Genomic DNA, 22,075 nt, shown 5'->3' on the forward strand with positions numbered 1-22,075 from the left:
TGTTGTTTTTGTGTGTGTAGGGACTAGAAATATACTTGATATCATCTACAAAGACACTACACCAAGTTACATTTGTGCTAGAGTCAAAGAGGGGCGAAACTCTGATTGTGGGCAGGTTCTGCACAGGACTGGTCTGACTGATCTACACAACCAGTCTGACCGGTTGCTTTCTGTTTTATGAGGTTAAGTCTTGGACCGGTCTGCCTGACCGGTCTGACCGGTCTGTGTGCTGACAGTGTTTTAAGTGCTGAAATTTGCAGAAATTTTAGAACACCTATTCACCCCCCCTCTAGGCGACATCCGAGGTCCATTCACTTCTCCAGCAGATCTGGACGCAGGCTCCCCTCCTCATCGCCGTGGCCGCCGCCCCCTGCACCCCCTCCACCCCACCCTCCTCAGCTCGTGGTTCCAGATTGGGGGCGCGGGGATCTAGTGCTGCGGGGGCCACCTTCGTCGGGGTCCCCTTCTCAGTGCTGCTGGTGAACGGTGGTTGCCTTCGGTGAGCCTTGCTGCCGCTATGTCATCTTCTGACTGCAGTTTACAGGTGACGGCCTTGCAGCTTGGGGATACAAGGGAGCTCAAGGTGAAAACCGTGTCCGACATGCTGTCGGTACTCTGGACGGCGGCGTTCGAGGACGCCGCTCCCCTCCTTGGAGGCGTCGAATTAGCTCTTTACGGTGACCCCAAGCTAATCCGACGCTAGTTTTGGTGCAAGGCTGATTCATACTGTGGTCTTCCATTGTGGTCACGCGGGTATACTCCATTTGGCGCTTCTGCTCCGTCGGCGCGCTCCTTGCAAGTGGTGACATCAAATTTTTTTGCTGGCTGTTTCCACTTTTCACCATCCCCCTGCTAGGTTTCCTCCCCTTGCACGGTGTTGGATGGTGGTACGTGGGAGCCCGGATGTGCTTTTAAAGGTGGCTCCGATTGCATCGAAGAGGAGATCGTCGTTTCCGGTGAGCCTTGGTTTGCACCCCTCCCGCCGTCTTTAGTCCCCACTTCGTTGGCCTAACCCTTGATGGAGGGTGACAGCGGAGCAGCGTAGCTACGAGGGGCGATGTGGAGGTGCAATGGTTGTGGTGTCTCCGGCGAGTATGTTGTTCGCTGGTGGCTCTCATCGTCGTTCGGTAGCCGTCTTACTGCTGGTGGGCTACTGAGTGTCTCTTTGCCCTGTTATTTTCCATAATCCTTGGTTGCGTCGCCTCACCGAATGCCGGGTTGCGAGACCATGATCCCCTCTCTTGGATCTCCTTGTTTTCCCCTCTACGGCCCTCCCCCTTTGAGGATTCCTCCCCTTAAATGGCGTTGGAGGCTCGTCGACTGGATCCTGGATATGCTCCATAGGTGGTGTAATCACGATCGTTGTCTGTCGGACTCGAATCTGAGCTTTACGGTCGCTTGTGGAATGGAGATAGATGGGGTACAGATGTGCGGATGTGGCTTTGTTCACTAGTAAGTGGTTTGCCTCTGTGTTGGATGGACAAATTGTTAGCCTTGTACCTCTCTTCTGTATTATTTTTCATCCTTTTTCCCATTCCCTTCTTCTCATGTTGTACAACCCCTGGTACACCGGGGTGTACTTGTATTGGCGATGTTGTCTTTTTGATTATTACAGTAGGTGGAGATCCCCCCACCCCCGAAATTATTCGGAAAAATAATACTTGCTCTAAAGGGGAACACCCCGCAACTCTGGGATGAGCAGCCGACTAAAGGTTACAGTTGGTTTTTTCTTTTTGAAAATTGCAAGAAAACCTTGTGCCCCCCTCTCTGTGCGCCGCACAGTACCTGCGTTAGAAACCATCGAGATTCGAGAATTGGACCAAGTGCCGGAGTGCGTATAATTGTATAAACAGTTTTGGCAGCAGATATTGCTAACCTGCTTCCCGAACCATGCTAACCGCTACCTGAAAGTGGTGGAACATAAACAAAAAAAGAAGGGGAAAACACTCCACCAGCGACGTGAAATGCAACCCATTTGACCGAATCATGGTAGGAAATCTAAAATTTATACACTAGATCACAGATGAGTCAATGACATTGTTACACACTCCTGGATGGCATTGTTACAGACTCATGAATCATGATAAAAAAATTCCAACGCCCCCCAAAAGAAGCCAAATAACATAGCCGTCAGTGAATACATTAGCCTACGTGGACTGTCCAACATTATTACACGAAGTTGTCAATGGCCCATCGGATGACTGAGCACCAAAAATAGCAGCCATTTGCTCTGCTGCTAACAAATTCTTTGAATCCAACCTCAGGCGTCGGCATCATCTGGCATCGACACAATGAGCGTCCATGGCAATCAGGTTGCGTCATATGGCATCGGCATTCTTCATATAAAATCTTAAATCTTCTCTAAATGCTCATGGTCCGTTGTGGTTTCAAGCTTCTTGCAAGGAAGGAAACATCCAGACAGAGCAGCAGTTCTCATCGCCTGATAGTGCCCAGGAAATTGAACTGTGTCATATCTGCCATTCAAGCATCAAAGCTATTTGTAGGACAATACCAAAAGTCTATATAACACACCTGCCAAATTTAACTCTTCTTCAAACTCATCTTGCATACCAAATCTTCTGTGCCCAGATGATGTTGCCGCAAATGGAAGGTATGGATGGAAGGAGAACCCGTTTACAGTATCTAAGATCAAGTAGATGAGATTTTAAACGATATAGTACAGAAATAAAGACAGTCTAAAAAACTCCTTTGGAAACACGATTCAGAATACCAGCTGCTGCTTGGAAGCCTGTTACCCATTGACCACCTTGAAGGTCATATACATGGACCATCCCATCCTGTGGAGGCACACAAAAAAAAAAATCCCTATTTCAATGGCTTCTGGTTCAAAATAAAATCAACTCAAAAGAGAAAATAGAAGCTCACCTGCCCACCAGTGGCTAGATGTCTACCACAGGGCTCAATGTCAAAATATATTCTTTGATTAGTAGTATCAGCTGTTCTGTACAACCTGTTTATAGAAACCACAACCAAAACAATATAAGAAAAACTAACATAAAATCAGAAGGAACATGATTCCACTTGGAAAATTCAGCAAAAGTGTGCTGATATGGAACATAAATAGTTCCCATATAAAAGTCAAAACATATATGATGTATAACACCCTACACCCACAACTGAAGAAATAACCATAAAATCTGCCCAAATGTAACATTAAGATACGGTAAAATAACTGAAAAACATAAATTACCAACAGAAACAATAAACAACTCCGAATCTGATCACATCAGAAACGCCCTTGCAATCAAATCATTCAGAAGTTTATAAGAAATACGTTGATTTTTAAGGAATTTTTTTTTTGAAGAGTTGTCATAGAGTACTTACTTGTAAACAATGTCCACAGTATTGCGAATATCCCAACATAATATGTATGGATCCTAATAAAAGATTAATAGATGTCGGTATCATAGACCAAAAAAGATCAAGTAGATCTGAGCAAGCCACACGAACCCTAAACTCCCTGATAATAAGCCAAGTGATCAATTGTTCATAAAATAGATACCTTGCGCCCTCCAGTATACAGATAGTTCCCATCTTTCGAGAAAAGCACCTGAAATTTTCATCAATGTCATCTTCTTTTCATGCGGTAAGATTCAAATGTACATGGCTGCTTTCCTAACCTGTGTAACACCACCAAGCTGGCCATGTAAGACATACAAAGCCTCCATATTACTCTCCGCATACACAACAGTTGTCTGGCTGTATGAGCCAACAGCAAGCATCCCATTGTGAGGAGAGAAGGACATTGATGATACTATACCTGTGATCAAAACAAAGTGCTCAGAAGCACTTACACTAAAGTTTATTTCACTTCACAAGTCATATTGAATACAGTATTTTCATGAATAAAGCTATTAAAAAGGTGAGCTGAGATAAAGCAATAAAAAACTCTATAAGGTTTAATGCCAATTTTTATCCAGTGCGAGTAGATGGCATGCAATGCATTGTTATTAATCACAATTTTGCAGCCTCACTGCTGATAGTGCTCTAAAGGATGATATAAGGAGTACAACAGCAAACTCTGGCACGAAGTTATTTTGGTGGTTTCAGAATTTGAAATGCTATTGTTTCAGCAAAAAGAATGTGACATTTTGAGAATCAATTATCGATATATTACATACTTCAACAGAATTTGTAGTGTGCTCCAAAGCATGTCAAGGACACAAAAGTCACAGCTCAATTCTTCACTCACCTGTTGGCCCTTCATCTCCCTTAAGTAAAGAATACTGATCAAAATCTCTACCAGGCCGATGAACATCAAATACTCTCATTGCTTTGTTGTATCCAGCAAAGAGCCTATAGAACAACACAACCCCAGCGAATAACATAGTCTTAGTCAAGAAGATTTTATATGCAATTTGTATGGATTTTTTTCCCTAAACAAGAAAGGAATCAACTCGAAAGTATAAGGGGTTGTCGCTAATTTCGGTGGTATTTCAAAAGCACAGGTTTATCTCTATTTTGGATGTAGCTCTTACTGACTAGATTTCACAGGGCACAGCAGCATAGCCCAACAACAGCAAACAGATTGTAAGAAGAGGCCACTAATTATGACTCTTTATTAAGGAGACAGTCCGGAAATCCCATGCCTGATAAAAGAGCGGTTTTCCATTCAAGTAAGGTCCCCAATCACCTGATAAAAGAGTGGTTTCCCGTTGAAATAAGGTCCCCAATACTATCTTAAAATATAATAGTAGGATACTGATACAAGCATCATCCCAAAGAAGGATATCAGTATTTAGTAGAAACCATCAATTCTCTATACTGAGAGGATTTAACAGAACCCCATGACTCTACACAATATGTTCCAGAAAATTTCATTATGTAACATGAAATGCAACTTAAGAATCTGGTGCATGGCACCTACTTAGATCCAGTGGAATTGAAAGCGATTGAAAGTGCAGCAGTTATTTCATCCATGGCATCATATGCTCTGTAGGTGCACCGGAGCTGCCATTCCCAAAACGAAGCATCAGAACCGGAATTACGTGTTAGCCATGCATACACCAAACAGAACAAGCAGGAACAACCAGTCAGTCTTACCTCCCTACTGGTGGCATCCCAGAGATGTATGGGGTGATCACGACTGGTGCTCGCAAATACACAGGTGGCTGGGTCTGCAAAAACAAACAAAACACCTAAAATTGGCTAATTGACCGCGAAGGGAAAAAACATGAACATGCTCATATCATAGAAAGCAATTCATCACTCACCAGACAAGGACATACACGGGTACCAGCAGAAATCGTACACTGGTTCACCCTCGTTCACCTGAAGGAATGCACCATAAGAATCTGAAAAGGTGAAAAATGGAGATAAAAAATCGCGCCTAGGAGTAGGCAACCCAATGATAGCCGAAGCATTCAGTTCAAGCATTTACAAGTTACACCTACAGAATCTTGCCAAAGGATGCTAGCACAGTTGGTTAGTCACTCCGGCAGCACCCCTCAGGTCCTGAGTTCGACTCCCCGTGGGAGCGAATTTCAGGCTGAGGGTAAAAAAATCCCCTCACTGGCCCCGTGTGCCAAAGCACTGGTTGTGAGACGACCCAAGTCGGCCTGAGGACCCTTACATGGCCCAGGCAGGTAGTTCCCAGGGGTTGTCTCCCAGTGTCAGGGCGGGGCCAGGGTTCGGGGATTTTCTCGGTCGGAGAAGCCGAGGCTTCTTCTTAAGCTAATACCGGTGGGGCGGTCTTTCCCCACCCGGCCGAGTTTTTTTTTTACACCTACAGAATCGCAACAACAAACAACTAAAAACTGCAGACCTACCTTGATCTCCAACAGAGGCCTCGGCAACGTGCTCCGCCCCACCGTACGCGTCCTCCGGCCTGCCCAAGAAAATAAGGAACCGCAGCAACTTTAGCCTCTTGCAGCGCGAGCGCTAGAGAGAGTATCAGAATTCCGAAGAAGGTAAGCGCGCGTACAGGTAGAACAAGCGGAGCGAGTTGTCGTCGGAGCTGGTGAGGAAGGAGGAGCCGTCGGGCGACCACTTGACGCCTTTTAGGAAGTTCTCGCCGCTTCCGCTGCCGGCAGCGGGAGCAACGGAGCGGAACTGGCGGGCGAAGTGGTAGAGCCGGCGGGGCGGGCGGTCGAAGTGGAGCTGGGGCCACGAGTACTCCGCCGCCGCCGCCTCTCTCTCCTCCCCCTCCATCACCCCCGCCAAAGACATCTCAGCAGGATCGCTCTCTGCGCCGCCGTCAGGCGGCGCGGCAGCTGCTTCCTCCGCCGCTGCCATTGCGGCTCTGCTCTTCTCCGGCGAAGCAAACAAGGCCTGGGGTTTCGATGGGGTTCTGAGTTCCTCTTTGGGCCAGGCCGAAGCCAAATCATAGCCAGGCAGGCCTGGGCTAGAACAGCGTCGTGGGCATTGACGCATCGGGCCGGGCCCAACACAACACCACGTGCACGGCACGCAACGCTCCTCTCCGACTCCACCAGGTAGTTGGAGTCGCGAGCCCCACTTGGTGGTTGCAGTTTAGATCCGTCCGCCTGAGCCAGAGCGAGGAGTGAACCGCACGCGCCATGTCCGACGAGTCGCCGCCGCCAGCGCCAGCGCCGCCGGCGCAGGCCGCCGAGAAGAGCCAACCCGCCGAGCAGGAGGCTGGTGGCTGGGGCGGATGGGGCCTCTCCATCTTCTCCGAGATCTCCCGCAACGTGAGTACTTGGTAGCACTCGGCCCGGTTCATACGCCATGCCTAGATCTTTCCCCCACTCGGTGGCAAGGTTGGAGTAGGGTTTCGATGAATTGTTGTGGTGTGGTCTCTCGCAGGCGGTGGAGGTTGCTAAGAGTGCCATCGCGGACATTCAGCAACCGCTGGAGCAGGACACGGGACCCGATAGCGGGGAGAAGGAGGAGAAGAAGGAACTGGAGGGGGAAGGGGAGGAGGAGGAGAGACGCAAGGCGGCTCTTGACAAGCTGGAGAATGCCAGTGAGGACTCGATCCTGGGCCAGGCAAGCACCTGCTTTGCCACTCTCTCAATGTCGCTGATTCGCTGCTGTGTTCTTGGCAATGCCGGTGATAATGGTTGGTGAATTGCTGTTTGCAATGTGTGTATGTGGGTTTCTGCAGGGGCTCAAGGCCTTTGATAACTCGGTGGAGACCATCACAACCAGTACTTGGCAAGCTCTTGGGACCGCGTGGAAGAGTGGCTCACTATTTGTTCAAACGTACATTCCTCATTTCATATCTACTTCTGTTTCTGCTGTTACAGCCTTGAACCTTGTGAATTGAACAGAAACATTTTAGTTCAGTTTACATACACACCCATGCTACTTCATCCACATTACATGCAACAGCCGAGTCAACCTAGGATTGCTTCCTCCCACTACTAAATCCTTAAATAATTTATATCGTTCAGAATCTTCACCCACTCTATCTGCTGGCGAAACTATGGATCTAGTTGGTTACATCATGCATGTGCACATGTGAGATCCAAAAAAATGTACATCATATAAGTCAAACGCTGCTGGTATTACGATGCCCTACTTGTTGACAAATGAATATACACGTTGGAAGTTACTGGTTGACAATTCAGCTGTCTGTGTACATGTATAATGTGATATTGCATAACGTTTTTTATGTATAAAACAGCAATGAGATTCTGAAAACAGTCTTTCCATCATAAATATGTTGCTGGTTTGTTATCTGGTAACTTTGCATCTGCATCTTTTCTCAGTTTGCATCTGCATCTTTTCTCGGTTTTTAAGAATCAAATATCAGGTTAACCTTTCTGACACCTTATTATTGCTGGAATCTTCAGTAAGAATAAGCCTGCAAGTGTGTCTCCTGTACTTGGAGAAGTAACATGTTTGTTCGATGTATTTATCTCTCTCTTATTGTAACATGGTTACTTTCCTAGATTGGAGAACTCAGCTTCAAGCTTGGCTGAAACCATTCAACAGGGAGAACTGCCTGCCAAAGCATCTGCAATAGCACCAACCATTTTAGAGGTAACTAGGACTCAGTAGTTGTGTTGCTTCTGCAGAGCATATATGTGATATGAATATAGTTTCAAACTTTCAATACGTTCAATAATCACAGACAGGGAAGTCATTTACAGCAAGAGGTATGGAAGTGCTTGAACGTGTTGGAAAGGAGACAATGGAGTTTATTGTTGAAGAAACTGGTATGGAAGTCGATAAAGGTAGTACTGGTGAAGGTGACCAGCAGACAGAAGAGGAGCAGTTTGAAGAAGTCTCATTTGACAGATGCTTCTATATTTATGGAGGCCCTGATCAATTAGAGGTGATTACCTTGTTTTCCCAAGGTTATTGTGTGTTTAGTTTTCAATATTTTCTCCCTTTTTTCTCTCTTAGTTCAGTGTGGTCTCTGTTTTTTCCCCTTGCAATAGGAACTGGAAGCACTATCAAGCCACTATGCATTGTTGTTTAATAGGAAAAAGGGAAAACTAAATGCTGAGCAGAAAACTTATTATGATGGAAAGCTCAAAGAAATACAACAGATATTTAGTCTTAGCACCAATGCTGAGGAAGATGGACCAGACTCTGACAAAGGGAAGAAGATTGAATCAGCTGATACTGACGGTGATGCTGAGATGAAGAAGTTATGTGAAACAAGTGTTAGCAAAGCTGCTAAGATGGCCGCAGGGTATACATATATCCTTAACTCCTAAATTCAAAACATGTATGCTGTTACTTTAGTTCTGTTAAGCAATGATGAAATTAGTGAAATCATGTTCATCTATATAGAGCCATTTTAGCATTTAGCTTACTAGAAAGACAGGATCATCTTTAAAAGTCCAATGTATATAAGAAGCATGGTTTAACTTCATTTTTCAGCATCCATTTCAAAAGCACTCATGAGACTGTCATCACATTTATCACCTTTGCAGGTTCACCACTGCTTTGGGTGGGCTTTCTCCAAATGAGATTATCAAACGAACTACCAATAGGCTAGAGACCATTCACTCAGAGGGTGTTCATGTATGTACATACTATATAATGTTTGTCATCCTTTGCAAATAAACTCTGGATATTTCTGAGGAAGAAAAAAACTCTTCTTGCAGAGACTATCAGAGATGTGCTGCCTTGCAGTTTCTCAGTTTCTGGTACTAGGAAAGTCAGTAATATCTGCCACCAACAAATCAAAGAATGAAGAAGATGATGAAAACGGCATTAAGATTGATTGGCCTGAAGATCCTATTTCAAAAGCTAAAATAATCAGATGGAAAGTGCAATCCATCTCTGTGGATATGGAAAAGGTCTCTACTAGTTTTGCTACAGGTAATGGTCCTCTCGTGAATCGTGATTGGTTGAATACTCTATGTAGGACGTGTAAATTTCAATTTTCACACATCTTTATCTGCAGGAATCTCGGATGTGGCTGAAGCTTATGCGGCAACCATACAAAATGCTCTCGCTGACAAGCAGGACGATCTCCCAAATCAGAAGTCGGTGCAGGAGAAGGCTAAGTCGATATCCAAACATCTGAATTCCGATCAAACTAGTGCTGTCAGCAAGCTACAAGACGCCCTGCAGTACCTGGCCTACGTTGTCGTTTGCGCTTCCATGCCAAGTGCCTGATTGAGGAGTGGTTTCTCTCCGAGCATTGCTGCTATTGTTAGCCATTTCTGTAAATTTGTGTGAGTGGAACCCTTCAGGGCTGGCAGAATTAGGGCCTCTAGCTATGGAACGAACCACACTAGGCATGTTGGTTAGTTGTCATGTATTCATGTCTGTATGCCATGGCACATGGAAAATTGTTGCTCTCTGTTTTTTCCTCTGAGAACAATGAATTACTGGTGTTCAACATACAAGTGAACTGATATGTTCAAAATATAGCTGGCAGTGTACTGCACAGTCCGTACAGGATTCTGTTTATTTATTTTGACGATCGTGGCATTTCGAAAAAATGCTCTTAACAGTTCACACGAAAGGTTCAGTTAAAGCCGGTATGCTCCCTACCCATGTGGGATTGTGCTCGTAGCTGTCCAAGCTGAGCGGGATGGGAACGTAACAGACACATTAGCTCGGACGAGGTCCCAACCCGACAATGGTCGGGTTACTACTGTAGCAACAGGTGACCTACCAGGAAGGCAGGATGGTAAGCGAAGGGAGGAATCAATTCATTAGCTAGGACTACCGTAGGGACTGAAATCAGTGTTCAAATCAGTGTTCTACCGAACTCATCTAGATATCTTCAAGCTTTAGCTTAATTGTAGTTTTCAAGTAAGTATAAAAAATTGTAGTTTTCAAATATCTCATGATCACCAAGTGCCCCTTTACATTCGTGTTGATTATGAAGATTTTGGCAGTCCAAAACTTTTTTGGACATGGCCAAAACTTGACCAACAACCAAAGGCCGGCCGAATTCTGTTAGCACCGACAAAAATTGTCTTGGCTCATTGGGGCCATTAACTAAACGTCCCCTAAATTTCCCATGTATTTGTAGCTACTTAACCAAGTAGCCAACACTGTATGTGCGACAATCCAGTGGATCGGATCGACATTCACCTCTACCTACTATTTCTATGATAAGTGAAAGTTAAAAATGTTATTCCAAAGAAAGCAATACAACTCAAAACGTGATTACTGATTAGCGAGCAAACATATATGTTACAAAAGGCAAAATTGGGTCACGGACCACACGAAACTATAGCTGAAAGCAAAGATGATACAACTGAAGATGAGAAATTAGAAAAAAACAATAAGGGCGTAAAAAGGGATATCACAATCCCGACAAGCAAACTTCATGTGATAATTTTGTCATTGCTTTCCAAAAAAGTAATGATAGAGTAGTTGCCCATCAGGTGCTTGATCATAGTAGCCAATCTGTTAATAGGGTGAAAGTATGAATGCCAATAAGCCCTTCATGAAATACAAATGACATCACTTAACAGTTAACACAAGATCATGTGAAGTAGAGTTAAAGAATGCTTACATAATTTCTACACGTGCAGTGTCCTCAGAATACTGTATGTACCTATCTTCATTCAACAACTTCACAATTCCTGTTTGATTAATATCGGACCAAAACTCTCCTGACACATAGCTGAACTCGACAATGTAGAGAAGAACAATTTAATGGTAGGTTGACAAGCAAAAGGGGATGCTGAGAGGCCAACCACCTCAAATTAAGTATACTAGTATAAATTTGGGGACTGTTGTTCAGTTCAAGTGACTCAAGATTTACATACAGTCGACAACATGCTGCCTGCCCTAAACCATATGCAGCTGCACACCTCACTCAAAAGAGTGTACATTCAATTGGATGGAACTGAATGGTAGTTAATGTTAACAATCCGCGCATAGCTACTGCATATTTGGGTTTTGCTCTTTAATTTTGGCAAGTTTTGCATTTATGAGCTTATCCAATATGGGGGGCTCAAGAGGGATTGGGTCAAGACATCTCTCATGGGCAGCATTGTTCACCTGAAATATATGAGAATCAATTTAAAAGCAAGCGCAATAAGGAACAATTAGAGCACACAAAAGAAGTTTTTGACTGGTTTCAGGCAGAAACAAGTTAGCGGCAAATCCAATGTGACGTGCAGTTATCTGACCTCTTTGAGTAAAAAGCTAATAGCTGCTTCATCATCCACAAACTCCTTAAGGGAGCTCTTAAGAAATTCCATATCCAGCTGAATCTGCTGAAATCCACTTCGGTTGAAAGTTTGAAGACGGACAAATTCTTGCAAGCTTTTCAGGCAGAGCTTGAGGACAGTAGATATTACAGATTCCTGAAATTTAACCAGAATACAAGGAATTACAATCAAAAGCAGCTGGGTGATGTCCCTATAGATGAAAGAAAATTATACTTTATAGCTGGGCAAGTTAGCTCATAATTTGACTAGCATATCTGTAGTTCATAATTTGAACTAGCATATCTGCCACAACAAGCATCAGAAAATTCTAATGATGAGCGGCTTTGTGACCTCATTCAGATAATGCATTCTACAGATTATGCTGCATTTGGCATTGCAGTGGGTTTTAAGAGAAATTCTATGCAGTGTTATTTTTTCGCTTTTGAATTTTAATGTTTCTTCATTTGGTGCAAATTTGAGCTTGCGATATAAACTAGATACAATTTCCTATGGTATGTCCTTTGAATTTAAAAGGGGGTTTAGATGCCGAACCAGCAGAACTGAACAAGGTCAAACTAAAAAGAAATAATGATGACCTTCCCACTGCAACAAGTTGAAGCTTGCAATATAAAATAGATGCAATTTCCTTTCTGTATGTCCTTTGAATTTAAAAGGGGGTTTAGGAGGAAACAGGCAGAACCGAATAAGGACAGACTGAAAAGAAAAAGAAATGACGATGACCTTCCCGCTGCGACAAGCTCATATGACTGAGATGTTAATAATATCTTGTTAGCATCCCACTTTTGCATGTCAACAGATATATTTTGCTACAATCAACAGAATTCACAGCACAGCATAGTATATTCCTACAGCCTAAATAAAATTAATTGAAACTTAAGTGTAGTTGTAGGAGAGAATAATGGCTTGTATTCCTCCGAACCCTAGAAGGGTGGGATATATAGATCCTACACATGAGCCTCTAGATGGGCCTCTATACATAGGCTCACATATACACCAACAGTAGTCATCAATGATGAGAGAGATAAAGGCACAAATCATGAATACTAAAAAATGCACAAAATGACCAGGTTACACAGTCTACATCAGTCCCTTGAAGTAGGCCATTCTTTAGCAATTGTTGCAAGTTTTCTATACTCATCATGTTACATGGGCACAAGTAAATAAAAAACATAACTTGCCGCTGTTGAAAAACATATTTCCTATACAAGCAAGCTCAAGAATGACTGTATTCACTTGAAAACAAACACAACGTATATTCAAATGTGTGAACGTCTGCCAGAACTACAAATGTCCATTGTGCTAATGCAGCATGATGCCCCTAGTCCAAATATTTATAAAAAACTAAAACATGAATGAAAACATATGCCCAAAACCACATCTTTTTACTTCTAATATAAAGGAGAATTTGGCAATTCCAAGTGATCACCTGTGTGTATTCAACTTTGGTGAATATTTCCATTTTCTGCTCAAATAACTTTGCTAGGTGGTTTTCCAAAAACTGACTTCTGGTACGGTTTGTGTTTGATCGGTTCAACATGTCTTCTCGCATTGGATTGCTTCTAGAGGAAGTTGTGCTGCCAGTGCTATCAGAATGTCGATGTCGACGAATTAGACCAGGCAAGATCTGCTTGACTTCAGATACCACACCATTGAACTACAAGGAAAATAAGATCTCTTAACTTTAAAAAAAAAACTTAAAAAACTTAAGCCTGAAAGCTCCAGGATGTGTTCATTTGTCTGAATTTTTTAAGCAGGTACTAGCAATTTGAAGTAGTGAGGACATAAAAGCTCAAGACTACCAAGTACCGACATCTAAATTCATATGATAATGGAAGGACAACTACAGATTCGTAAGCATGCTAGCATTAGAGGCACACATAACAAAATAGGAAAAGGGACCGAACAAACCTCAAGGAGAAGTAGATCAACAAACATGTTTACTTCCCGTGGTTCCTTGTGCTGTTTTAGAAGAAGAAATGCAAATTTGAGCTAACAAAAAGGGCAGAATCACACTTGACAAATATTTTCTTTTGAATACGAAGCTAACCTTTATCCAAACAGGTGTTGTAAATCGCTTATTAAGAAGTTTGGAGATCTTCTGAGTCTTCATATTTATGTACTGCTCCAAGGAACATAATATTCAGTTATTGGCACTGCCAGACCTAATAAAAAGAATTTGCTCGTCTAACAGAGAAAAGGAATAAGCAATTTTGGATTATATAAACAGAAGAGCCACATATGTTCCCACAGCATGGGACATTGGCCCTTCACATGTAAACTGGGAGTCTGCAACCCAACTGCTTAGAAACCAAAGGTGGTTCTGCTTTTGGAAACAAAACTCTAGAGCAAGTAATGGGCATGGCACTATCGATGCTTTTTTTGACTCAAGATATCATACATATACCAACATTGCTTTTCAAGTTGAGTGTATGAGATAGAATAGGTTGTTGATTCTCACAATATTCAAAATAGACTAAAATAGTGCACACATCTCACTGTGTCTCTATTTAATAATGTTTTGTAAAAGCAAGATCTGATAGTATAAGAGAAACTACTAGTCTGCAAGCCTTTTTTTCTCTATCTATAAGCACTTCTGTTATTTCATACTAGAGAAGCAAAGGAAAAACAAACCATATAGAAGAGAGGATAAAAGCCTCTACATAAAAACACAATGACAACGAACTATAGAACAAAAAAGAACAGAAGATAGAGAATGTTTCCTACATGGTGTAAGAATTTTTCCCCAGATGAACGATATAGACGACATATCTCTCCAGGTACGAAAGGTGGTCCGTACTCGTAACTACGTGCACCGCCTCCAGAAAATGAAGAAGCCAACTCCTAAAAAGGGCAACGGAAGTCAGAACTGTTTCATTGTTAAGTACTTAAGTTGCACATTGGACAATGAACAAGTGAAATTAGCAATGTACCTCTGTGACTTTAGGAATAGTTGTTTGTTCAATGTAAACACAGAGTTGTGCAAGCATAAGAACCAAAACTGTTGGGACCTTATCAATTTGCACAGAATCCAGAGCACTAGACTCTTGTGGAAAACTCTTGCTTCTCCCAGAGAGCACATGAAAATGCCAATCGAGTTTCTGGAAAAATTCTTGAAAACCTTCTTGTACCCAATCAATAATCAAATCTCTCAGCTTTAGAAGCACCTCTGTATTGCCATCTATCAAATGATAAAATTCCTGAAAGCAGCATGCTCAGAATGAGAACATCAAAACAGAACATAAAAAAGCTCTCATGCTACCACAACAACAGGAACAAAGCCTTGAGTCCCAAGCAAGTTGGGGAAGGCTAGAGATGAAACCCAACATGAGCCACCAACAAAAGGAAAAAACTTACATAAAATATAAAAGGGCATCGATAGTACTCCCTCCTTTACAAAATGCAAGAGGTTTTAGTTTTGTACCAAGTCAAACATCTCTAACTTAGACCAAGTTTATAAAAATTGTTAACATGACAGTATTAAATAAATGCACTAACAAGGCATATTCCATGGTGGATTCAATGACCCTAATTTGACAGTATCAGACATTGGTGCATGTTTCTACAAACTTCGTCAAATATAGATAGGTTTGACTTACAACAACTAAAACCTCTTTACGTTTTGGAACAGAGGGGATAGAAAGCTTGGGTGCGATTATGAGCTATTTAGTTGATTGCAAGTAACATTTAAGTTGTTTGACAACATAAAAGATAGCGTATTCAATGCTTTCTGACGCTTCCAAAAATATGTACCTGCAGGAGATCTATACATCCTTGAGATACTCTGATTTTGCTTGTATCCATAGCATTTTGCAACTGCAATTCTTCTAGTTTCTCATTCGATGTTGAATGTGTTCTGACCAAGGGATCTGCTCACCCATATAGAACAGATATGAATTTTTCTAATAAAGACTTTTTATTTTACTTTCCTACTTGTACCATTACAAGCTTAGGAAAAATAAGTAATTGGAAAATCAAAAGATGAAGTCAGTTTTGGAAACGAATTGTAAGGTGAAGACAAATTATGGTGAGAGTGGGACAACCTGATATTTCACTTTGAAGATGAAGAAAGGCAGTCGCTATGTGTTGCCTAATAATGTCTCGAGTTGTCTGACAACAAAGAGAATGACACATGCAAAATCAGCATTAAGAAATACACACTAGACATGGAAGATATCAAAAACACCATGGCCGAAGGGTATTTAAGTATACTCAATCCATCCCCTGAATATGAAAACAAGAGGGAGAAAGCAAACCTACAGTATTTTCAAAATAACCTTATCATATAACCTATACACTAACGATATACTGCCAAAGTGTACTAACAAATAATCCACAGCTAAGCATATAGTACAAAATAGGTTTTGCTCAGTTGTAAACTAAAGCACATGATATCAGGCAGCGGAGGAAATTTGAGTTTACTAGGTCACATAGAGGAGGCATGGGTGCTGCTAAGTGTTACCATATAATCACAATTTAAGCAATATAATACTATAACCCTCATTAACGGCATATTGAAATAAATACTTATAACTGATGTTTTAGAATGTTGTTTCCAAGATAATGGATCTAAAATGACAATCATACTCCCATTCAAGCCAATGCTTGTAATAAGTTCCTACACTAACTGCAACAGTTGACCTGATATGATTTTGTGAATAGGTGGCTACTAATTGAGCATCTATTTCAGTTAACTTCATTATAAAAAGAACATTGTTAATTCAGATTATCAACTACTGTGAAACCTAAAGCTAGACACACTAATTGGTGGACTTGTCCACTCCTATGCCAGGAGTCACTGTCACAAAGAATAAGGGCATAATTATCTGCCAAAATACTAGGCCTTATAACCCTGCACCACATGCCTTCTGTAGTAAGTGGAAGCAAATAACACCATACACCAGCCAGAAAAGGCGCTCTGATCTAAGCCAATTTTTCATATTAAGAAGCCATCAAGCAAAATCAATAGGAGTATAGGACACCAACTAATGAAGCATATAATTTAGCCACCCATGGTCTCTTTGATTGTAGGCAGAATAAGCTGATTGAAGACAGAAAGCCATAACATTAAATCTGATAGTTTAAGGATATTTCAACCACAGATGAAAAATATATGATTCTTGTCTTTGAAGGTTATAATATCACTAAATGGAACTATTACAAATGTGCAGGTCAAACCTCCAAAGAAAAAGCTGGTAACGCAGCCTCTGGAATAACTTCATCGATGGCGGTTGCATCCTCCCACAAGGATCCTTTGATCACCCAATAATAGCAGTATTAAATTGAAACAATGGAAGAATCTCACAAATATTAAAATCATGTTATTAAGCAACAGTGTTTTTTTTTTGGTATTGGGGATTGTTTCAAAATAATCCTATTAGGTCATTACAGCAAAATCTTAGTGGAACTAGTAAGTTTCCATCTCCATGCAATACAGCACAGCAAAACAACTGCTAATTTCTCATGTCAAGAATGGTGAGACAAGGATTCTGTCTATAGAAGGGACAACTTTTGAATAATTCAGATACCAACAGTGACTGGCCCATGCAGGATTACACTGTTGTTCTATATATATTCTGTAAATAAAATTGCAATGGTGATATGACGTAGAATATAGACAAAGTTCTTACGTAGCATTGCCAGCAGATCCGTTGACGAAATTCTTTTCTTCAGATTCTCTCTGACTGTTTCATATCGGCTTCATGCAAAAGAAAAAGGAAATACTGAGCGTGTATGAAACTCGTCGGAGAAAAACAGTGTACACATGGAATTTCATAGTAGCAATGTAAGACAAAACAAGCATCAAGGTCATATGGTCAACCTATATGAGTTTCAGTTGATCTCATACAACTGTGAATTGGAGTAATTTTCTTGCATCCCTATTGCACAGCAAGGAATATGTAACAGCCTAAACGTGGAATGGCTGAAAGAAGAAATAGAAAAGAAAATATTCCCCTTTGTTTTATTTCTCTCTGTAATTTACTTGGTACTATGAGACATGCACTAGGTTGTTCGAAGCTCTTTGCCGTTCTGGAAACAGATCCTGAAGACAGCTGCCACATCAGACCGGGGTGCAAAGTGGTGCCCTAAAGGTCAATTACTCAACTGAACTAAAGAGGGTCAGTGGTGCCCATTAGGGACACCAATTCACACCCGCTACATTAGACTCCACAAATCCCAATATTATCCCAGCCGCAGGGGTTGAGCACGAATAATGTATACAGGAATCCAAATTGCTAATCTAATAGGAGCCAATAAAGGTTTTTTCTTATTTTTTATGAAACCTTTCTGGTGCTAACTAGATAATATATCAAGCAGAGGGGAAGGCCCCTCTAGTCCACCCCTGCCACAGTCAATCCCCACCCACCGCCCAAGCTCCTTTGATCTTCTCAAGAATTTAAAATAAAAACCCTAAAAGAGATCAACATCTCAAGTATCTGCAAAGCTTTATAGACATATGTCAACTTGCAGTCCTATCTTTCAGGATTAATTTTTTTTACATCACTAGTGAAAGAAGGCATCTAATGTACTTTTCACATAAGTAATATTTGTTTATATCCAGGGATCTAACAGCAAAGATTTGGGCAGGACATAGTTATTCAGGATCCAAGGACAGCTAACACTTTGATGGCAGAATTGCATAAGAACTGAACTCAACTTACTTTGAGAACAATGTTTGTGCAAGTTCAATGAGACGTTTTTCTGAATCAGGAAATATTATTAAATAAGCACGGAATGTCTTTGAAATGTCGCTGATTGAAGCCTAACAAAAGTTAACACAAGAGATTATTAGATGGTTAGCCAAGATGGTAGTTTGCAAACAAAATCGTAAAATGGGCACAACAAATAAAAATAGGCTACAATTTAGAGCGAGAGCAACATCGCATTACAAAAATTTCTCATGCTTAGTCGCAACACAGACCACACAAGCTGTGCCAGTCCCAGTTTGAAACTTGCACCTGGTATTAAATGGATATATATATATATATATATATATATATATATATATATATATATATATATATATATATATATATACCTGTGTAGACTCATTCTGGAGATTCAAGAGACAGTCTTCTAACTTTTCGAGTAGATTAGATTTTAGGTTGTCCACCTGTTGAGAGGTAGAAAGAAAAACTTAGACAGGTTTTTACTGAACAAAAGGCAACACATACAAGACAAAGCGATGCTCTTACGCAGCCTCATCAATATGCACATAACAAGGAGTGATAAAAGACATACTGGAAATTTCAATTGTTTAAGGAGAACTACAGCTTCTGCTCTTGCTTCAATAGGTTCAGAATCTGAGTATAACTTTGCCTGTAAATTCATGGGTGGTAAACAGTACAAAAGTCAATATACGATTAGAATACTACGATTGTGTGACAAACCATAAGCATCTGAACAAATAGTTATGAGCTCTTCAACACATATGAGTCAGAATGCGCACAATTACCTGAAGATGTTGTATGACTAAATCCATTGCCTCCTCAGATGCCTTTTTACAGTCTTGAAAGGAAGTATCTCCGTAGGCCTATATAGAGAAGAAAGTTGACAAAACAGTATGCTAAAATAGGTTTGTAGGGACTTTATAAGATTATAAGAAATTCACTTTAGCTCAAATTTACCTCAAAAATAGGTTTTGCACCAGTAAAAAACCTGACAGCATCAGCATATGCTTCGGTCTTGATGCATTTGTTAAGCCGACTTGGAAGGTCATATATGAACTGCAAAGATGGAAGCTAACATTATCAAAAAGTTTCTATCCGTTTTTTTTTTTTTTTGCATCTACATTTAGTTAGTAGAATTCACTCAGTCAAAATACTCTGAAGTGATGCAAAAGTAAAGTATTGAGAAGGCAGCCTTGAACAAACATCTTGAAGGCATGTTCTCAAGTAACCAGAGATAAAAAGACATCCTCAAGTGAGATAAACTACACATGCACAACAACTTGCCCACATTATCTTCCTAGCTTGCAGCAAAGACTTAAATCTAATTGCTATATGCGATTGCCATGGGTTTGTGCCACTACATTTCCTATGCAACACCAAAACTAGGTGATAATCTACATACATTGGCCACTTGGGCCTCCCACAAGGTGACAAAATGGCCGGGGCATCAATTATGATGCCCGTATGACACTTAGGTTTAATTAAGTTATTATTGTGAACTCTATCTAATGTTATTTTTGCTGTAGAAAACTACAAATTGTTAGTTCTTGGTGGCAATAAAAAATCAAGCAGCATAAATCGTCAGCTCTAAGAACAATAGTGGAAGGAGGAGAGCATTTTACTTGAACTTTTCGGAGCAAATTGCGTGTGCGGTGTAATTTCTCTATGTTTTCCCTTTTGTCGAAAAGAGATGTGTTCACTGTGTCACTTTTTGACTGCACTGATGTTATCTGAAAAAAATAAAGAAAACATAAATTGGTTCAACCATGTAAAAATGAGTCTACAGTATACCAACAACGAGATGATGCATACCTTTGAAAGGAGTTGCTCCATATTTGCCTCCATTCCAACAATGTTAGTCTTCATCCTGCAGCAAAATCATGGATACATAGAGATAAACATTACAATTACAGAAAATAATACCACTAGCACATCAAACTGGTTAACAGAAGAAGTCTGAGCTGTCAATAAGAAATAAGCATCACCTTTTTATAGTATCAGTTGCACTAATAAACTTGTTATAATTCTCATACACTAGCATCTGTAAGTCTGTGTCTAGATTCTTGATCTCAGCAGCCATCTTCACATGCCTCTGTAAAAGACCTTCCAGATTCGATTGTTGCACCTAAAAAACACAAGGGAAGTGAGAACTCTCCGCATAGATATTGGAGCTAACAAACTAAACTTTGACATCATGGTCCTACTGCTTTATATGTTAAACAAACAATATTAGGGTGTGCGCTTTGGGCCCCAAACAACCTTACCAACGTTCAGTAACCCCCTAAGAATTTGGCACTTGTTTGAATGGTTGTGAAATTTTGGCATGTCCATATCCCTTTGGTCACATTCTATACATTTTCTTGCCAAACATTGGTTAACTCATTGGTAATTAGAAAAAAAATGCCAGCTAGCCAATTATTTAATAAGGACAGTTGGGGCACAAGCCAAAGATGTACAGTCCATATAGAAAAACACTCAAAGCCATTTAAGCATTCGTAAAACGGTTTGTGGCAGTAAGTACCCAACACTGCAAGGAACAGCCTGAATAACTCAAGCTATTCAAGTGTGGCAAGAAGGGTAATGTTCAGCAATTGTAATAAATGTCACTGATAGGTCATACTAATCTAAGTACATAACGGAAACTGATACTATAGAAAGGTAGTGCGAGTGTAAACTAACTAGTCTAAGTAAACTGTCAACTTTGCAAGCAAACTGACACTGTAAGTAGTATGGCAGTAAATTTGATCTTTCTGATGAAAACTGAATACCATCCGGGTGTAAAGATCGCAAACTGGAAGTGAAATTGATCAGGATTTTACTTACAAAACACAATCTACATTCACATGCAATGTTCAACATCACCGTTATGAACTAAGCAAGTTATGTAAGTAGCCTGTACTGGTAGAATGCTCCAATTCAAAATTTCAATTTCATCTGTTTTGGTAAAACCAAAACTACGATTTACCATACCTTCATGGTTTCATTCCCTGAGCACAGTTAGAATTATAATATTATAATCACATAATGATCGAACAAAATTTCATCCAAAACACAGCTACATGAGACCTACAAATAAATCAGAAACTAAGTTAACAGCATCATAGGAACCGCCATTTCAGCTCAACTGATCTCCATACGAAATGCAATGTGCCTTAATCGGGTTAATTCTACACATAGCATAACAATTCGAGGTTATTTCAGGTCACAGTTCAATCACATTCGTTCAAAGTCTACGCAAAATGTCCCCAACCGAAACGATCAGGCGGAGAAGCAGGGAGCTGGATCTGAGAGATCAGGGAGAGAAAGCCAGAGAGGGCGCCGGGATCAGACGAAAACACTAACCAGAACATTCAAGTAGGTCTCGGGATCGAAGGAGGTGGAGTTGATGGAGTCCAGGGGCGACGCAACAGCCGCGGTGGGGGAGTGCCGCGCCAGGGACGCGGGGGACGCGGCCCCGGCGCCAGCGGCCGCAGAGGGGTCGGTGTTGTAGAAGCTGGCGAGGAGGTCGCGCGTGCGCCGGGCCTTCTCGTCCATTGCCGGCGGCGGGGCGCCACTGGCTGTCGCCATGGCGGTGAGGCTTCGCGGCAGGGCTCAGAGTCGGGACGCCGGGGAGACCGGAGGCTGTAGGAGTGGATCGGCGTGGTCGACTGGAGAATGGCAAGGGGGGTTTGGGGAAGTTTTCCTTCCCCGGCGGAATTTTACGCAGATAGCTCTGTGGTATTCCGAATTTACAAGGGCTTAAGAAATGCAAACGAAGTTGTTCACTTCACCCACTGTGTTTGTTCTGCATTTCGTCCACGTCCTATATCAAATTCAACTGTCATT

General features: G+C 41.4%; 3 protein-coding genes across 6 annotated transcripts; 1 reads left to right on the forward strand and 2 right to left on the reverse strand.

The window, feature by feature from the left end:
• Positions 1 to 1,974: 1,974 nt before the first annotated feature.
• Positions 1,975 to 6,310, reverse strand: LOC120688254 (telomerase Cajal body protein 1-like). Of its 3 annotated transcripts, XM_039970497.1 has the most exons (14): positions 5,945 to 6,310; positions 5,790 to 5,848; positions 5,235 to 5,315; positions 5,065 to 5,159; positions 4,889 to 4,971; positions 4,214 to 4,317; positions 3,642 to 3,781; positions 3,524 to 3,571; positions 3,346 to 3,398; positions 2,887 to 2,971; positions 2,732 to 2,798; positions 2,533 to 2,643; positions 2,375 to 2,440; positions 1,975 to 2,278 (listed from the first exon to the last, which is right to left on the reverse strand). In XM_039970497.1, exons 1-13 carry the CDS (start codon positions 6,253 to 6,255, stop codon positions 2,388 to 2,390), a joined length of 1,290 nt encoding a protein of 429 aa, XP_039826431.1. In that variant the 5' UTR covers positions 6,256 to 6,310; the 3' UTR covers positions 1,975 to 2,278; positions 2,375 to 2,387. The 3 variants fall into 3 exon arrangements, with proteins under 3 accessions (XP_039826431.1, XP_039826430.1, XP_039826432.1); XM_039970496.1 differs by having other exon boundaries at positions 1,975 to 2,440; positions 5,945 to 6,309; XM_039970498.1 differs by having other exon boundaries at positions 1,975 to 2,440; positions 5,065 to 5,138; positions 5,945 to 6,307.
• Positions 6,311 to 6,472: 162 nt separating this feature from the next.
• LOC120688253 lies at positions 6,473 to 9,816 on the forward strand. The gene is made up of 9 exons (XM_039970495.1): positions 6,473 to 6,671; positions 6,787 to 6,969; positions 7,088 to 7,185; positions 7,878 to 7,968; positions 8,060 to 8,263; positions 8,370 to 8,626; positions 8,871 to 8,961; positions 9,045 to 9,261; positions 9,347 to 9,816. The coding sequence occupies exons 1-9, from the start codon at positions 6,540 to 6,542 to the stop codon at positions 9,559 to 9,561; spliced, it is 1,488 nt and encodes a 495-aa protein (XP_039826429.1). The 5' UTR covers positions 6,473 to 6,539; the 3' UTR covers positions 9,562 to 9,816.
• Positions 9,817 to 10,551: 735 nt separating this feature from the next.
• Positions 10,552 to 21,903, reverse strand: LOC120690162 (vacuolar protein sorting-associated protein 51 homolog). 2 transcript variants are annotated; one of them, XR_005681606.1, is made up of 21 exons: positions 21,593 to 21,892; positions 20,236 to 20,375; positions 20,063 to 20,117; positions 19,873 to 19,980; positions 19,208 to 19,306; positions 19,036 to 19,113; positions 18,822 to 18,899; positions 18,619 to 18,693; positions 18,242 to 18,342; positions 17,210 to 17,277; positions 16,758 to 16,831; positions 15,623 to 15,689; positions 15,333 to 15,448; positions 14,513 to 14,779; positions 14,307 to 14,423; positions 13,630 to 13,701; positions 13,491 to 13,541; positions 13,009 to 13,236; positions 11,541 to 11,717; positions 10,919 to 11,409; positions 10,552 to 10,809 (listed from the first exon to the last, which is right to left on the reverse strand). XR_005681606.1 is itself a non-coding variant. In XM_039972703.1 (20 exons), the coding sequence occupies exons 1-20, from the start codon at positions 21,815 to 21,817 to the stop codon at positions 11,290 to 11,292; spliced, it is 2,316 nt and encodes a 771-aa protein (XP_039828637.1). In that variant the 5' UTR covers positions 21,818 to 21,903; the 3' UTR covers positions 11,073 to 11,289. The 2 variants fall into 2 exon arrangements, 1 of the variants encoding a protein (XP_039828637.1); XM_039972703.1 differs by lacking the exon at positions 10,552 to 10,809 and having other exon boundaries at positions 11,073 to 11,409; positions 21,593 to 21,903.
• Positions 21,904 to 22,075: the final 172 nt, after the last annotated feature.

Source organism: Panicum virgatum, chromosome 9N, assembly GCF_016808335.1.
Source record: "Panicum virgatum strain AP13 chromosome 9N, P.virgatum_v5, whole genome shotgun sequence".
Lineage (NCBI taxonomy): Eukaryota > Viridiplantae > Streptophyta > Magnoliopsida > Poales > Poaceae > Panicum > Panicum virgatum.

Bases quoted from the DNA above. Each gene is read 5' to 3' on its own strand.
- LOC120688254 (XM_039970497.1), bottom strand. From the start codon at position 6,255: ATGGCAGCGGCGGAGGAAGCAGCTGCCGCGCCGCCTGACGGCGGCGCA. The intron at 5,849-5,944 runs GTACGCGCGCTT...TTTCTTGGGCAG, and splicing joins TCGCTCCGCTTGTTCTACCT to GCCGGAGGACGCGTACGGTG. The intron at 2,972-3,345 runs GTAAGTACTCTA...TTCTATAAACAG, and splicing joins ACTGTGGACATTGTTTACAA to GTTGTACAGAACAGCTGATA.
- LOC120688253 (XM_039970495.1), top strand. From the start codon at position 6,540: ATGTCCGACGAGTCGCCGCCGCCAGCGCCAGCGCCGCCGGCGCAGGCC. The intron at 7,969-8,059 runs GTAACTAGGACT...CAATAATCACAG, and splicing joins TAGCACCAACCATTTTAGAG to ACAGGGAAGTCATTTACAGC. The intron at 8,627-8,870 runs GTATACATATAT...TCACCTTTGCAG, and splicing joins GCTGCTAAGATGGCCGCAGG to GTTCACCACTGCTTTGGGTG.
- LOC120690162 (XM_039972703.1), bottom strand. From the start codon at position 21,817: ATGGCGACAGCCAGTGGCGCCCCGCCGCCGGCAATGGACGAGAAGGCC. The intron at 17,278-18,241 runs GTAAGTTGAGTT...TTTTGCATGAAG, and splicing joins GCACAAACATTGTTCTCAAA to CCGATATGAAACAGTCAGAG. The intron at 16,832-17,209 runs GTAAGAACTTTG...GGGTGATCAAAG, and splicing joins GGATCTGCTGGCAATGCTAC to GATCCTTGTGGGAGGATGCA.